This window comes from Lottia gigantea, assembly GCF_000327385.1.
Source record: "Lottia gigantea unplaced genomic scaffold LOTGIsca_59, whole genome shotgun sequence".
Taxonomy (NCBI): Eukaryota; Metazoa; Mollusca; class Gastropoda; family Lottiidae; genus Lottia; species Lottia gigantea.
In genome coordinates, this window is record NW_008710013.1 from 436,950 (window position 1) to 455,068 (window position 18,119).

An 18,119-nucleotide genomic window follows, 5' to 3' on the forward strand; every position below is an offset into this window, starting at 1 on the left:
CTGAATAATTAGATAACGCCTACACGTTAGTTTCAAGTTGTTTTAATTATTAACTTCGCCAAACCATTGAGTATGAGAAATGCACCAGGTACTAATCCAAACAGTACAAACCGTTGAGATCATGTCATGCAATTAGACAATTAATGGAAATAACCGAACTTAAACTATCTTGGAATCAAAACTCCAAATAAACAATGGCTGAATGGATGGAAATAGTTTAAGGACCTTATGCAAATGACCTAAAATTGCATCTTTTCCACTTTTATATCATATAGAATTTCAAACAGACAATGCTATAAAGTGAAACACATCGGACAGATGACAATAAACATAATGTGGAAATGTATCAAAAAGTTTTCTACCCCACGGATTTTAAAGCACTGTCTGGTACAATGGAACCCCCATGGAAGTCGAGACAACAGTTGTTAGCTGTCTTGATGTCCTTATACCTTCATATATATTATCTTCATCAGGCATCTAAATAGTAAAACCTTTAATTGCTTACTTCAGTCATAAACCTGTCAAATAATTATATTGGACCAGTTTTTACATACAATATGATCTGTATATTGTAAAATAATATTGAAAATATCAAAACTTAACACCAAGTCATCGTTTATAGTGTTATATGCCATATTTCCCCAGCTTTAAATGTCAAATACGATATAGTTGAATTACCCCCAAAAGTGGATGTTGATATTCAATGTTAACTAACAAAACTTCACCAACGCAAATATACTCTAAATGCTTTAATGTTCTACCAAAGCTTATATTAAAATTTACTTGGTGATAAATCGTCAAAATTCATATACCTGGACAGATTTTCGTTTGTCCACAATGCTCACTGGCTTCGATAAAAAATTGTAATATTTTAATCCAGACTCAGAACATTGTGTAGAAGGGACATTTGTCATTTTACATTGACCGAAACATACCTTATATACGATGCATGTTTGAAGAAAAGCATTATTTTACCTATAAGAGGTTTATCTTACTAACTACATCAGATAGACATCTTACTGTCTCTTACTATAAGTAATTGTGGTTTTGTCTCATTTCATGTTTTAATTGCATGACGGAGTTAGTCAGTGAACATTTAAATGTGGTATTTCTTTAATAGTACATTATAATATCGTATTGGATTAAAATGTGGCTTGCAGTCAGAAAATGGTCGTATTTGCTGGGATAAAATCAAGTATGTATTTATTTATACTTAAATTTTCTTTTCCCAGATGGTCTACAGTTCAGCCTGTCTACCATTCTATCTTCTTTTCACCCTGATGACCTACAGTTCAGCCTATTTACGATTCTATCTTCAATTCACCCTGATGGTCTACAGTTCAGCCTGTTTACCATTCTATCTTCTTTTCACCCTGATGGTTTACAGTTCAGCCTGTTTACCATTCTATCTTCTTTTCACCCTGATGGTTTACAGTTCAGCCTGTTTACCATTCTATCTTCTTTTCACCCTGATGGTCTACAGTTCAGCCTGTTTACCATTCTATCTTCTTTTCACCCTGATGGTCTGCAGTTCAGCCTGTTGATCATTCTATGTCCTTTTCACCCTGATGGCCTACAGTTTAGCCTGGTTACCACTCTATGATCTTTTCACGCTGATTGCATACAGTTCAGCCTTGTTACCACCCTATGATCTTTTCACAGTGATTGCATACAGTTCAGCCTTGTCACCACCCTATGATCTTTTCACGCTGATTGCATACAGTTCAGCCTGGTTACCACCCTATGATCTTTTCACAGTGATTGCATACAGTTCAGCCTTGTTACCATTCTATCTTCTTTTCACCCTGATGGTCTACAGTTCAGCCTGTTTACCATTCTATCTTCTTTTCACCCTGATGGTCTGCAGTTCAGCCTGTTGATCATTCTATGTCCTTTTCACCCTGATGGCCTACAGTTTAGCCTGGTTACCACTCTATGATCTTTTCACGCTGATTGCATACAGTTCAGCCTTGTTACCACCCTATGATCTTTTCACAGTGATTGCATACAGTTCAGCCTTGTCACCACCCTATGATCTTTTCACGCTGATTGCATACAGTTCAGCCTGGTTACCACCCTATGATCTTTTCACAGTGATTGCATACAGTTCAGCCTTGTTACCACCCTAAGATCTTTTCACGCTGATTGCATACGGTTCAGCCTTGTTACCACCCTATGATCTTTTCACTGTGATTGCATACGGTTCAGCCTTGTTACCACCCTATGACTTTTTCACTGTGATTACATACAGTTCAGCCTGGTTACCACCCTATGATCTTTTCACTGTGATTACATACAGTTCAGCCTTTTTACCACCCTATGATCTTTTCACGCTGATTGCATACGGTTCAGCCTTGTTACCACCCTATGATCTTTTCACGCTGATTGCATACGGTTCAGCCTTGTTACCACCCTATGATCTTTTCACTGTGATTGCATACAGTTCAGCCTGGTTACCACCCTATGATCTTTTCACTGTGATTACATACAGTTCAGCCTTGTTACCACCCTATGATCTTTTCACGCTGATTGCATACGGTTCAGCCTTGTTACCACCCTATGATCTTTTCACGCTGATTGCATACGGTTCAGCCTTGTTACCACCCTATGATCTTTTCACTGTGATTGCATACAGTTCAGCCTGGTTACCACCCTATGATCTTTTCACGCTGATTGCATACGGTTCAGCCTTGTTACCACCCTATGATCTTTTCACTGTGATTGCATACAGTTCAACCTGGTTACCACCCTATGATCTTTTCACTGTGATTGCATACAGTTCAGCCTTGTTACCACCCTATGATTTTTTCACGCTGATTGCATACGGTTCAGCCTTGTTACCACCCTATGATCTTTTCACTGTGATTGCATACAGTTCAGCCTTGTTACCACCCTATGATCTTTTCAGGCTGATTGCATACGGTTCAGCCTTGTTACCACCCTATGATCTTTTCACGCTGATTGCATACGGTTCAGCCTTTTAACCACCCTATGATCTTTTCACTGTGATTGCATACAGTTCAGCCTTGTTACCACCCTATGATCTTTTTACGCTGATTAAATGCAGTTCAGCCTTGTTACCACCCTATGATTTTTTCACTGTGATTACATACAGTTCAGCCTGGTTACCACCCTATGATCTTTTCACTGTGATTGCATACAGTTCAGCCTTGTTTCCACCCTATGATCTTTTCACTGTGATTACATACAGTTCAGCCTGGTTACCACCCTATGATCTTTTCACTGTGATTGCATACAGTTCAGTCTGGTTACCACCCTATGATTTTTCACGCTGAACTCTGATTGCCTAGACGAATGTCCTTTCACTCTGGTGGAATTCCATAAAATATTCTATTTGGTTCATTCTGGTGTTTAGTCTTTGCTGTTCAAATTAATTACTGTTTATCCTGGTTATCATCCTATGTTCAGTTCATCCTGGTTACCATAATATCTATTCTGTTCGGCCTAGCTACCATTTTTTATGTTCAATTCATCATGGTGATCATTTTATATAATATAGATTATGTTCAGTTCATTTAAGTTACCATTCTATGTTCTGTTTAGCCTATCAACCATTCTAAGTAGTCCGAAACATCTGCCTTTAATCCAGCCTCTGATGCCTATTGTGAAAGTTGTCGTAGTTCGAGTAGGGTCAGAAAACAGAAAAACAAGGCCCTGTTTAATGGAGATTTACCGCACCTTTATAATCTACTGCATTCATACTTGCCACTGTCCTGTTCATCCTAATAATTATTCTACTTATCCTAATTCTGTTCATTTTTGGAACTACCTTCTCAAACGTCTTGTAAATGGATCAATCAAATCTCGTCTTAGTGTAAATCGAACATTGCATTTTCATGATAAAAAAATTTCAAGGACCATCTGATATCAATATATTTGGCAGCTAATTTGATCAGAAAACCTTTTCTATCACTTGTAGATCAACTAAATGTACGTTGTAACTTTTATTCGATTTGTGTTTCCATTGTCTTTAAGTTGTTTCGTTAGCAATGAAGTTTTTTTTTCTGATTTAAAATGAGATTGTCTGGACAAGATGTCTACTAGCAGAATCTACCTGGTGTCACCTGGTTCCACTACCGCCTGATAGTTTTTATTTCTAATGAATGAAACCCTTGTCTTTCTCATTAAAGATAAAAAGTTAACTGGCTTATATATCGTTATATTGTCGCCATTCGTAGATAAGTTGAGACTAAATAAATTTATATCACATGCATGGCATCTCCCAGGTTCAATATTCTTTATACTGACGATACTGAGACAGACGTCTTAATGTGTTACACAGACACACATTTTTATCCCATTTCAGACGGCCTTGAGACTTACAATAATACAAGTTTTATTGAAGTTTTTAGGATAAATTGAAAAAACATGATGATTTTCATGAGAGAGTCTCCGCACATAGAATTTACTATGGAATATCTCAATAATATCTCATATCTAAACATTAAGTACGGGTCGCATTAGGACAGAATATTTTAGTGCAATGTCAGTCTGACAAATGAATTAAGCAATTCTATTCTGTGCTTATAGGCCAGCCGGAGAAAATTTGCGTGAAGAAAAACACATTAAGTACAAATTTGATATTGTGAAGTACATAATATGACGTACATGTGTCTATATTACAACGGTAAGCCAGGGCATACTCTGACTTTACAGTGATTATTAAAAGGTAATACATGTAGTAATTTTAGAAAACGTGGCTCAATCAACATTGGGTGTTACCTTTTTTCTTCTGCAAACTTAGGTTTATTTACAGGCGCCTACAGTAACTTGAACAAATATAAAGGCGTTTGTGAATAATCGTTAGAAAAAGTCAGATTTTTCTTCGTTCGACATATGAATGAGTTATACAGCTATTTAAACGTTACTATTGACAACATTTTTCAAATGATTAACATAAATGTACGCGCACTTACTACACGTGCGCTCGTTGTATTATAAAATAAGTGTGTATTTAGTATGGTATTAAAGGTTGTTTGGAATCACAAGAACACGGTATTTAAATCTGTGAAATGAAAATAAAGGATCCTGTATTAATGAAACGAACTATAGTTAAGATAAAGTACTAAACAGTTTTGTATACATACTTATAATAATGTTAAACGGCTAATTATTGAATGTAAGGTAAGTTTTGTTTTGTTTTGAAAACTTTAATCAAATTACTTTGATTTCAAACTGATACACTGAGGTCTTATTTTAATTTTCGATTGGACTTCCATACTAGTGCAACATCCATTCTGTAACGACAGTGCCTTTTTGTTTGACGATCTGATTTTTTGATATATATATCAAGTGAAAAAACAAAAAAAATCAAAGTTGGCATTTAATATAACACTATATTTTAGTTAAATAGTTAAAAAGTGAAAAAAAAAACTTAATGTTATTTACAACGAACGAAGGAGAAATTGTCATTTGACAATATCTATACTGCTATCAAAACATCTATCATTCTACGCGCATAGGGTTACGGTAAAAATTAATGTTACTAACTCCCTTCCTATGCCTGCAAGACATTGTACATTGTTTGGATATATAAGTTTGTAGAAGTGGGACACCGTTATATAAATTTTATTAGAGTATTGAATGATGCAATGCTTATACTACATATTGATTATGGTATAATGGTAGGTTGTTTACATATTTATACTTGAGATTACGAAAGCACCCATCGAGGCTGGTGTTTCTCTTAATTTCCCTCTGTATCAAGTTACCATGTTGTTAAAAGTGTCGAGGCTGAGTGAACTGTTTTGAATTAATTTGTTGGTTTAAGAAAACCATGCTAGCTAAAGCAAAACTTTACCAAATACTCGTTGCTATTTGAAAATATTATTGAACCGTTATTTCAACGTTTATGCCATGGATATATCAAGTGGCAATGACTGCTTTAATATGTTCTGTTTAAAATATCAAACATTTTCGGTATTTTGAACCCAAATTCCAGGATCAAACGTAAACCGGAAATTGCGTTTGTTCAACGCCGATCTATGTATACAAATTTAAGGAATGTACCACAAGTCTCATCATATTTATATGTGAATTGTGAAGTTCGTTAAACCAGTGTTGAATTTTAACAATGTTTAAATGTATGTTAATTTTATTGAAATAATTGTAAGAACACGGATTATCATAGTAGGTTGAAGATATCGTTTAACGTCTGTTAATAATGATGATTTTAAAAGATAGATTGATAATGCTGCCTAGCTTAAATAGGTGTCAAATTAAAAATCTGGTAAGCTTACAGAGTATGATAAATGATTATATTAATGACCATTTGGAGTATATTCATTTGGCAATAGGAGCTGTGATCTTTGTAAACAAAGATGGCCGAATCATTTAAGGTACATAAATTATATGGGGTGAAGAAATTGTCAACGCCATGTCCAGTAGAACCACGTGAAAGAAATTCTGAGGGTTGATTGCTGGTATTTACAGCCAATATTTTGATAATCTGGGCATAAGGGATTTTAGAATTTTAGAACAATATTTAAATGGTTTGGATTGAAATGGATGTGTTTCAGAAAAATAGTTTCCAATATTCCTTGGCATACAATCACAGTGGAACCGATTCCACTCTCATTCTTATGTTCTATAAATTAAGATTGCGATATATCAACAATTGGAGGTGGTGGGGGTTTGATTATGTTGAGGTATGCCAATTGTATTTATATTGATCTTATGCGATAGCATTCTTTACATGTTATTACACATCTTGTAAACAGTCAGTACTACTGTCTGATAGCTTTTCTTAATAACTGATATTAGTAATGGTAATCTTGAAATGACATTTCTTTGGTAAAATGAAAACAAATACATATTTTAGACAATAATTTTCTGTGACAAGGAAATACTTGTGAAAATACAAAGAAGAAGACCAAGGTAGATTTCTTTATGGCAGGAATATTCCATTGGTGGTAGTTTTGATAGGACCTTTGTCACTTTTGTGATCTGTCCTATTATGACAGTTGCTCAAAAAATGAATGGCGTGGTCACGTGGGAAAAAGTAGAGGGGTGATCTCTTGGACTTAGTGAACTACGAGCTTTTTTCAGTGTTTATTTAGATACCATACTTGGTGCTGGCGTATGTTGATTAATATTCCATTCCTCGAATGGTAGAATAGAAAATTGTTTTTGCTGTTTTCTGCCGTTATTTTTTCTTCCAAAAAAATATATGAACGCCTGCTTTCAACATCATTTATACGAAAGATTTTGAACAATGGACTCTTGATAAAGACACTAAGTGTATAGAAAATACACCAGTTTTATATTCAATATTTTATATTTTCATACATATTTCAATAATAAAGGGCGTGTGTTAAGAGATTTATTATAAAAGATTACTATGTATAGATAGGGGTATATTTATCACGGCAATATCTGTAAAGTTAAGATTTTAAGATGTTATTGAAATGTAACTAGGAGGTAGGCTTAGGTTTTCATACTCTTCTGGCAGCTCGATGGACCTATGACGTATATTGCCGTCACCTCATTCCGTCGGTCCGTACGTTCGTCCGTCCGCCCACAATTGCTCGTAAACACTCTACAAGGCACAATTCTTGACTGATTTCGATGAAACTTGGTATGGTTGTTTGTAATCACCCAAGGACGAACCCTATTGGAAATCAGACAAATCGAAAAATATTTACTATGAGTTATTGCCCTTGTTCTGGAAACGCCCGTAAACACTCTAGAAGGTGCAATTCATGACGGATTTTGATGAAACTTGGTATAAGTGTTCGTAATCACCCAAGGATAAACTCTATTGAAAAATTGAAAAATATTTAGTATGAGTTATTGCCCTTGTTCTTGAAAACGCATTCAATTTCAGCTCGTAAACACTCTAGAAGACACAATTCTTGACGGATTTTGACGAAACTTGTCATGAGTGTTGGTTATCACCCAAGGATAAACCCTATACCGAAAATGAGAAAAATTGAAAAATAATTAGTATTATTTATTGCCTTGTTCTTGAAAACGCGTTCAATTTTCAGCTTGTAAACACTCTAGAAGGACAATTCTTGACGGATTTTAAAGAATTGTGGCTTGAGTGTTGGTTATCACCCAAGGATGAACCCTATTGAAAATCAGAAGAATCTAAAAATATTGAGTATGAGTTATTGCCCTTAATCTTGAAAACGCGTTCAATTTTTTAGAAGAGACAATTCTTGACAGATTTTGACGAAACTTAGCATGAGTGTTTGTTATCAACCAAGGATAAACCCTATTGAAAATCAGAAAAATCGAAAAATATTTAGTATGAGTTATTGCCCTTGATCTTGAAAAATCGATCAATTTGTAGCTCATAAAAACTCTAGAAGGCATGATTCTTGCCGAATTTTCACAAAACTTGGTTTTATTATTCATTATTGCGCTGAAGATTGAATATTTGTCTTCTAGAGTTTTCACGAGCTAAAGATTGAACACGTTTTCAAGAACTAGGGCAATAACTCATACTCAATATTATTCAGTATCGCCCTAAAGAGTTCAAAAGAAGTGTATGACTGAAGGTTGAATATTTCATACTGGTGATTGTTACTGTACTGCTAAATATTTATGTTCAAAATCAAAGCTACCAGTGGGCGTATATTACCTTGCCTGGCAAGCTATCTTTAGATAATGCTAGCTACGTTCCCCATTTTTCATCAACGTAATTATATGAATTGATGCATAAAGAAAGGTAAATGGGTCTCTAACAACACGTAAAATATTCGTATATTGAATCTTGACCAAAGCCGGTTCATTATCGATTCTTGGCAATACTCTTAATCACAGCCTACATATGCATCCATGCGAAAACAATATTAGTGACGGATTAGTATAAGCTTCGGCTTGTTTCTGAAACCATTGTTCATATTATGTAATTATCCGTTGTAAATCATGAATAAATATTGTTTAAAAAAAAAAAAAAAAAAAAAAAACCATATTAGTAGGCCTAATGTAGCGAGATTAAAGATATGAAAGAGAAGCATTATGTCAAAAGGAAAAGGTGGCAATTTTCCATTTTTGGAACGTTTGATGCCATGTTTTAGCCTTAATTTAAAGACTAAAGATTTCTGGTGGTTAGTATTTGGCTTTGGAATTCAAAATTTCCTATTTATAATATGGACGCTCCTTATTCAGGGGATTTAATGATAGATATTAATGAATAACGGTGGTTAAGTCTTCCTCATGTGACACGTTTTAGCTACACAATCGGTCTTCTAAAGACTTAAAAAGGATGTCGATTTGTAAAACATTACAACAATTCCTTACAGGAACAGCTAGCACTAAACCAGAATGTCTTGAATGTAACGATTAATGTGAAACGAGACGGTGATTCACGCCCTAATTTATATTCTCGGAATATCTAACAATATCTTAAATTATCACATGCTCACATGGGTATCTGAAAACCTGTAGGTTATGAGCCGATATTAGTAAAGCTAGATTTAGAGATGACTATGCAAATTCAAGAACGTCTTCCCACAAAACAAATACCAGACTTATAATGATGAAAAGCAGTTGAAATATTGTTTCAAATGGAAAGAAGTAAATGAGATCTGTTATTATCTATTTGTTTGATTGAAGTTTATATTTAGATAGTATCAACCCTTTGTTTATAAATCTGTTTTATCTCGGCCTTAATTGTTACAGACTGCAAAATTTACGTAGAATTAAAAAAAAAAAAACCAAGATGTCTACATTGCATCCTACAACACATACTACATTGCATCAGAATCAACCTTTAGTTAGATATAAGGAAGAGTTCCACTTGCAGTTGTTGAGATCTTTCTCAAATTTTCTCTTATGGACAAAGGGGTGCTTTTGAGTCCTGATGACGAATCATTTAAGTAAGACTTCAATGTACTTCATCTCGATTCATTTTATTTTGAAAACGACTGAAAGGGTTTTAAGTATTTCAAATATGCGTGGGTTTGTATGCATTCTTAATCATATTAATATGAACTGAATGACATTTAAAGGTTACAACACCTTATAATATATTAGTTAAATATCTTATATATCACCTGTTGTAAAGAATACTTATCATTCTCTATATCATAACATTTTGGTTTATTGAAATTCAGTACATGCGCTCAATGTCATTAAAAAAGAGATGGGCAAAAAAACTAGTAACTCTGTGTCACAATACAATATACTGATAGGATATTATCTTCGTTACGTAAAAAGTGTCCAATCTGTGTTTTCGAATAGAGTTTAGATTTTCACCCTATTTTAATGAATTATGCTTAAGTTTTGGCGGAGAACGGTTTTTGAATTACTGACTTCATAAAGCTAAACCTGTCCTCACCTTTCTACACTTCGTTTCTTTATAGAACAAAATCTTAAAAGGGCTGAATCATGAATTGTGAAGAGTTGGGAACAGTTTTTATATGCCCACATGAAATGGGGGCGTATATTGCTGTCACCCATGTCCGTTCGTCCGTCCGTCCGTCCACAATTGCTCGTAAACACTCTACAAGACACAATTCTTGACGGATTTGGACAAAACTTGGTATGAGTGTTCTCACCCAAGGATAAACCCTATTGAAAATCAGAAGAATTAATATTTAGTATAAGTTATTCCCCTTGTTCTTGAAAACGCGTTCCCGTCTTCATTAGCCCACATGGTGCAGAAAGGACGAAGTAAAACTCCATTCATTTCATTTCATTTGAAAACGCGTTCAATTTTTAGCTCATAAACACTCTAGAAGGGACAAGTCTTGATGAATTTTAACGAAACTTGGCATGAGTGTTTGTAATCTCCCAAGGATGAACCCTATTGAAAATCAGAAGAATCGAAAAATATTTAGTATGAGTTATTGCCTTTGTTCTTGAAAACGCGTTCAATTTTCAGCTCGTAAACACTCTAGAAGACACAATTCTTGGTGGATTTCGACGAAACTTGACATGAGTGTTTGTTATTGAAAACTCGTTTAATTTTTCACTCTAGAGGGCACAATTCTTGACGGATTTTGAGGAAACTTTGTGTGAATGTTCGTAATCACTCAAAGATGAACCCTATTGAAAATCAGAAGAATTGAAAAATATTTAGTATGAGTTATTGCCCTTGTTCTTGAAAATGCTTTCAAATTTAGCTCTTAGACACTAAGAGGCATGATTCTTGCTGGGTTTTGACAAAACTTGGTTTTATTATTCAGTCCCGCGCTGAAAATTGAATATTTGCCTTCTAGAGTTTTACGAGCTAAAAATTAAATACGTTTTCAAGAACAAGGGCAATAACTCATACTCAATATTTAGTAGAATATAGGACAATAACTCATACTCAATATTATTCAGTATCGCCCTAAAGAGTTCAAAAGAAGTGTATGACTGAAGGTTGAATATTTCATACTGGTGATTGTTACTGTACTGCTAAATATTTTTATTCAAAATATATATTACCTTGCCTGGCAAGATATCTTTAGTGTTTTGAGTGGAGGGCCAAAAGCGCCATGTCAAGATGACAAAATGGTAACCTTTTTACATTCTTGAATCAAACAATTACAACTAGGTAATAAAATATAAATTTTTAATATAATTGAACATTAAGATTGTTATCATATAGTAAGTTATTTAGCGTGACCATCGTGAATAACACTATAGCATATCCTTACATCAGTTATTTAAAGGGGATGGTCGGGGAAACGCCATCTATTGTTTCTTAAAATGTTCTTAAATGGAGTTGCAAAGTTTGGCTTACAATTAGAATACAGTGTTCAAATTGTTTACTGCAGCATCTACCAATTGTGTTAATGATTATATTTCAAGACATGATAGTACCCAAAATCCAATTGAAATGAATGTATTGTCCTGTACTATTGTGTGTATTAATAATTATTATCGTTAAATTTTCTGTTTTTGTTCCCATCTATACAACCAATCTGTAAATTGTACAATCTGTAAGGAATGTGTACCTTTAATTTTTTGATAAACTTAATCAGATATGCACAGAGATTGCAATATATAATTTATGTCTTTTATACTGATAAATAAAGACATGCTAGGGTTAATCCACTATGTAAAAAGCCTGGTAACTCATGCTCAGGGATCTGGTATTTTCATTCTTGGAATAAAAAAAACCGATTTGAGTAAGTTCTAAGATTTAGTTTCAATTAAAAGACTGTTCATGGAAGTAAGTGAGCGTTAAGTGGAAATATAAGCATATCTTTGGAATGGCCATTGGATATATTCAGAAAGACAACAGTGTGATACCAGATGTCAGTTATATCATTTATATAATTTCCGCTACCACTCTGTGTTTGTCCACGTGAAGTCCAAAACTGAAAGGATTTGATTATTGTCCCTAAGTAAAAATTGTTAAGGTGTCTTATGACAAACTACTATTAATTCTTCTGGAACATAATGTAACTTGGGTTACATTTTTTTGTGTTTTATTTTCTGTTCGTTTTTATAGGCTTTAGACATTTTATTTATAATAATTAGTGTTAGGGTGTATTGAGACGAGTCTAAATGAAAGCACTGGCCTAGATCACACAGCAATAGATAAGTCTATTAATTATGTTAAAATTAGTTAGTCATTAGTATGATTTTAGTTGAAAAGACACACACAAAAACATACACTGCATTATATATAATATACTGTATATACCCATGGCACCAGTCCTGAGATAAGTATTCCCTGAAATCTAACTTAGAAATCGATTAATTTATTGATAGAACATGATACATTTATATTAAGAAATCTATGCTCTTAGGATGAATGGACATTGTTCAATGGTTCAAGTCTACCGTGAAAGAAGAAATTGCTAAGATTTTGATTTCTTTTGTAAGCTACAACCAAACGTTTTGTGTATACATGGGGAAATTTGTTCTGAAGTTCCGAGTAATGGCGTTTGACTATTATGGAGGCTTTGGTAGCTGTAGAATCAAATGTCGTTATAAAGGGTATTATCTGGTTATCATGTTGAATGTTGAGTCCATTTGGCCTCACAGTCTGCAATTGATCGATCCAATAACTTTCGCGTTTTAGACGTCTAAGCTTAGGTTTCATGCTAGGTGATGTAGAAACTGTTTCTATAGGCATGATCAGTTTTTGGCGTTGTCAGCCACGTGACTAAAATTGTTCAAGGGAAGATTTGACCGGGAAATTATTGGCAGCAAATTTCGTGAAGGGAGGATACAGTATTGATGCCAATATATCTTTAATAACAACATATCGCCACGTGTCGGTATAATTAACTATATTATATTTATCATATATAGTGTATAGATACAATCAGATAAGAACAATTTCTGGTATATAGAGTGCGGCTCATGGAGAAAATATTTTGTACTATTGAAATTGTATTGTTTTCGTATGATTTGTAATTCTTGAGATACATCACTGATATTCATTTTTGGTTTATATGAATATCTATTTAAAGTGAATCTTAAAATCTGATATGACACTTTGAAAGAGACTTGCTTCACCAGTAGATATAGTATGGAATATGAAAACTTTTAGCTGCAACATCTTGTTTCTATTTTCAGACTGAATGAAGATGAAGTCTCAAGCCAACAATACATTGGTTTCTCTACTGTTGGGAGTTCAACTCTTACAGAATACTTTCGGCAAATCTTACCCCTCATTACAGACGTTACCACGTGAAGTTCACCATCCACAATCCTCGTTAACTGAAAGACTGTTTCAACTGCCCTCTACACCACGACATAACAGATTTTACCCCAAGAAGCGAAACCTTAAAACACGAAAGTTACTGAAACGGTTGGGTAAAGCGTATGATGAAAACTGGATGTCCATAACTCAACCTGTGCACATACATGAAATTGTTTCAAACAAAATCGACCATAAACTTGTTGCAGAAGCAAGACATGTTAATTTTACAATCCCCGGAGTGCCAAATAGTAAACAACCAAATATCACCAGTGCTATGTTGAGTGTGTTTCAGGATTGGTTGATACAGCGCGGTTCATGTCCCGTTCATTTCCTATGGGAAGATCTGGGTATAAATTTCTGGCCACGCTGGGTAAAACGTGGTTTCTGTGTCGACGAAGATTCTTGCTCTTGGCCTCCGGGAATGCATTGTTTACCAGCAGAAGGTAAAAGAATTCGCCTTTTACGGTGGCAATGTGTACCCAGATTCAGAAGAAATAGCCCATTTAAACCAAACAGAAAGACAAAAGATGACCAACAGAATACCACAGAACCAAAAATGAAGAAACAGAAAAGGAAATACGGAATGAAGTGTAAATGGATGAAAATACCGTACCCTGTTACTGATGAGTGTTTCTGTTCTTGTTAGTGTTCAATAGTAAATTTGTTCAGACTACAAGGTCACTAACAAGATTACAGGATGATATTCATTGACTCATTAAGAGTGTTTTTAAAAGAATAATAATATAATATTCTCAATCAGTAACAATTTTCTTTTGTTGGAAACATGTAAATAGTTTACATTTATATCTGTTAAACCGACATATTTATCTGAACATTATTTTCAATTATACCCCATAATATGAGGTTTTGGAAATGAATAAGAATTCTAATAAAGAAAGTTTAAGTTTACTGAGAATACTGTCTGTAGCTTAGAATCTTGTGAGAGGTTGTTTACTCTATATATATAAAGTCTTTTGAGTTCACATATGATTTGCGAATAGAATTATGTTTGGATCTTTTAACAATAAAGAAATGATGACATCAATTCAATCTGTAAACTCTAGTATCAGAAAGGTATTCTCTCGTTTTTGTAAGATATTTTATTTAAAAAAAACTATGACGATAACTTCGAAATTATAGCCAAAGCCACCATGCTTGTGTAATTTGGCTGCATTATTACAGAATCAGATTACTGTTCTATATAAACTGTATATATTATAATGTTTAATGATTTGAACGTGTTGAAATATTGCAATATTTCCTGAAATTATCTATGTAAATATTTATTAGCTTGTTGACGTGTAAAGGTAAATTATTATTTAAACATAAGACTTGAGTTTGTCTTGTACAATTCTTGTAGATTTTCTGTATGTAACGATAAGGTATTGCATGTGTTTGTTGTTAGATTGTCTGAAAGATATAGAAAGAATTATCTATCTTAACTTTCGCGGTAAATGTTAACAATGCGGGGACTCCTTCTAGGCTGCACTCTAATCATCACCCTTCTTTTTATTCACCATTTGAATGGGTTATAAACCGGTCACTTGATTTGATGGTAACTAGGTAGTCGGATAATGCAAATGTGAGAGAGGTTTTACTCGGTGTTATGGGTTTGCTGGATTATATACCTTTACATTATTTTTACCTATAAATATGAAACTATATATATATTTATAATATATTATAAACAGTGTATTAACACCTGTAGATAAAATTTATTATATTGTATTACTCATGACTCCAAGCAATAATTGGTTGTCTTAATTTAACCCATGTACTTTATTTGTAAAATCCGGAGTATTGATCCCCAATATTATTTTAATGCTTTCAACATTTATAAACAACTTGGATAATATTCCTTAATACATTTATGTGAAGAATTACACTTATTGCGTGTTACTTTTGGTGGTCTCGTGTTGGTAAAAGCATGAAACGTCTACTACTAGATTCAAATATATCAAATTGAATTGTTTTTCTTCAATTAATCAAAACAAGTGAATTGCATTGTACAGTAAATGTAGATTGTAAACGTATTTGGTAGGTCGTCTAAAAACGTATTCATTATAATTTGAAATTGGCTGATTTTTTATGCAAGGAATGTAGATACAGCACGTACCACCAGAATTAAGGGTAACTTCGTTCATTATTCAGCAACCCAATACAAACCAAAATATTTTCTTTAAAGATTTTTTGCAGTAAAGTTCCATGTTTTATAGTAATTCAATGCTACGTGTAATTAATAAAGCCTTTAAAAGAAGTAGAATTGAGGATTGTTTAAAGAAATAGAGGAGATCGTGTTGCTGGGTAAATACCAGCATGATTGATGGCGTCTTCTGACAATCCGACAAAAACTCTAATGATAAATGTAACGGTAAATAAGTTATTGTTGATTTTATTGAATTTAATTGTCCAATGTTTTTTTTGTGCAAATGAAGTACGTCATGTCAGATTTTTGAATTGTTGGAGAGGTCCCAACTGATGTAAAAAACAAATACACTGTTATATTCCTTTAGTAATTCAAGCCAATGAGGTTCCCCCATGTAGGCCTTCATCAAAACAGCAATCATGTTATAGCGATTTTGGGCAACAACATACTCTGTTAATCTGACTACCAAAGACCGGGGTACGGACAGTTGCTCAACGGAAAATTGCTTATCGAACAGTTGCTCACCGGTCTGGCAGTTGCTCATCCGACAATTGCTTACCAAACAGTTCCTCACAAAAAAGACAGTTTCTCATCGGACAATTGCGTACCGAACGGTTGCTCACCGGTCAGACAGTTGCTCATCGGATAATAGCTTACCGAACAGTTGCTAATCGGATAAATACTCACAGGACAGAGAGTGGTTCATCGATCGGACAATTGCTTACCGAACAGTTGCTCACCGGACAGACAGTTACTCATCGGATAATAGCTAACCGAATATATGCTCACTGGACAGACAGTTGCTCATCGGTCAATTACTTACCGAACAGTTGCTCATGGGACAAATGCTCACCGAACAGTTGCTCATCAGACAGACAGTTGCTCATGGGACAATTGTTAACCGAACAGTTGCCCACTGGACAGAGAGTTGCTCATCGGATAATTGCTTACCGAACAGTTGCTCACCGGACAGACAGATGCTCATGAGACAATTATTTACCGAACAGTTACTTACCGGACAGACAGTTGTCATCGAACAAATTTTAATGATCTTTATTACAAAACAAACATGAGAATTAAAATTGTTATACTCTTTTTGCAAATTTGGAAACATTAACAACCACAGAAATTCCTAAATGTAATTGACAGTTCCATACAGTGTCATGATTTGTTTGACATAGTAAGCTTACTTTCTGTAAAACTCTCCAATTGAATCATTGCGCAATTCTTCCTAAAATTGTAAATTGTAGATTAAGAAATGACAAGTTTGAAAAAAACAATGGTTAAACTCGTATAAAAGGTTAAAAAGAATTTGTGAGAATCAGCTGGTGTTACCAACTGTCAAAGTATGACAGCAGACAGAGAATACAAACCAGGCTCATCTGGGTATTTTTTGTGAAGTTATGCAATGCCCTTTTTAGGGTTTCTTTGAAGAACCTCCCGCTTCTGTCTCATGATGTCCCACTTAATCTTGTGATGGGGTCTGCATGGGTTTGGTTTTAGAAGCCTTTCAATGATTCCCTCTATTAAGCCATCATTTGTGAAAAGGAGGCACGGGTCTTTAAAATTGAATATGAGCAGAAATTAAATAAGCTATGAAATTGTGTTGAGGAATTGCATATCTCATTTTCTCATTTCTTTGGTAAGAAATTGTTCGGTGAACCCAATGAGCAACTGTTGGTGAGCCCAATGAGCAACTGTTGGTGAGCCCAATGAGCAACTGTCCGGTGAGCACAATGAACAACTGTCCCTGGAGCAACAGTCTTACACTCCCAAAAGAACATATCGGAAAGGTGAAGTAATAATTGTTAAAGTAAAAGTTACAAATATTACCTTGGTGAAAAAGAAACTCTTTTTGAGATTAAGTCAGTGAAATTTCCTATTAATGATTTGCCTCTGAGAATGAAAATGCGACGGTTATTGTCAATAATAAGAAACTAAAATTTTAAAAACATGAATCTGAATAGAAAGAATTCTATTATACATAATTTGTTACATTAAGTGAATTCGAAATTAGACAGATGCTAAATGGAATAAAATAAACCAACTGTAATCCCTGAAGACATGATATTTACATGGAATGTATCGTTTTAGTATCATCCTTATTACAATACACATACTTCGGTGTTCTCTTTCAATGTATGTATTTTAAATAACATAGCTAAAATTATATAATAGATGGAAAAAAGAGATTTACAGACTATTTAAATATACAGACATTTATAACATTCAATGTTTTATAATGTAGATAGTTGCATAGAAATTTTCTGCATATTTTTGACGACAAACTGTTTTTTTCCTTAAAAAATCATCCATTCAAAATGTGTGCGTGTACTTAAACTTAGGCCTATCTAC

General features: G+C 34.1%; 2 protein-coding genes across 2 annotated transcripts; both read left to right on the top strand.

The window, feature by feature from the left end:
• Positions 1-1,167: 1,167 nt before the first annotated feature.
• LOTGIDRAFT_166540 (hypothetical protein) lies at positions 1,168-2,984 on the top strand (the record flags this gene model as incomplete). Its single annotated transcript, XM_009063614.1, has 2 exons — positions 1,168-1,195; positions 2,161-2,984. The coding sequence occupies 2 exons, from the start codon at positions 1,168-1,170 to the stop codon at positions 2,982-2,984; spliced, it is 852 nt and encodes a 283-aa protein (XP_009061862.1).
• Positions 2,985-13,754: 10,770 nt separating this feature from the next.
• Positions 13,755-14,264, top strand: LOTGIDRAFT_127771 (hypothetical protein; the record flags this gene model as incomplete). The annotated part of the gene is made up of 2 exons (XM_009063615.1): positions 13,755-14,093; positions 14,187-14,264. 2 exons carry the CDS (start codon positions 13,755-13,757, stop codon positions 14,262-14,264), a joined length of 417 nt encoding a protein of 138 aa, XP_009061863.1.
• Positions 14,265-18,119: the final 3,855 nt, after the last annotated feature.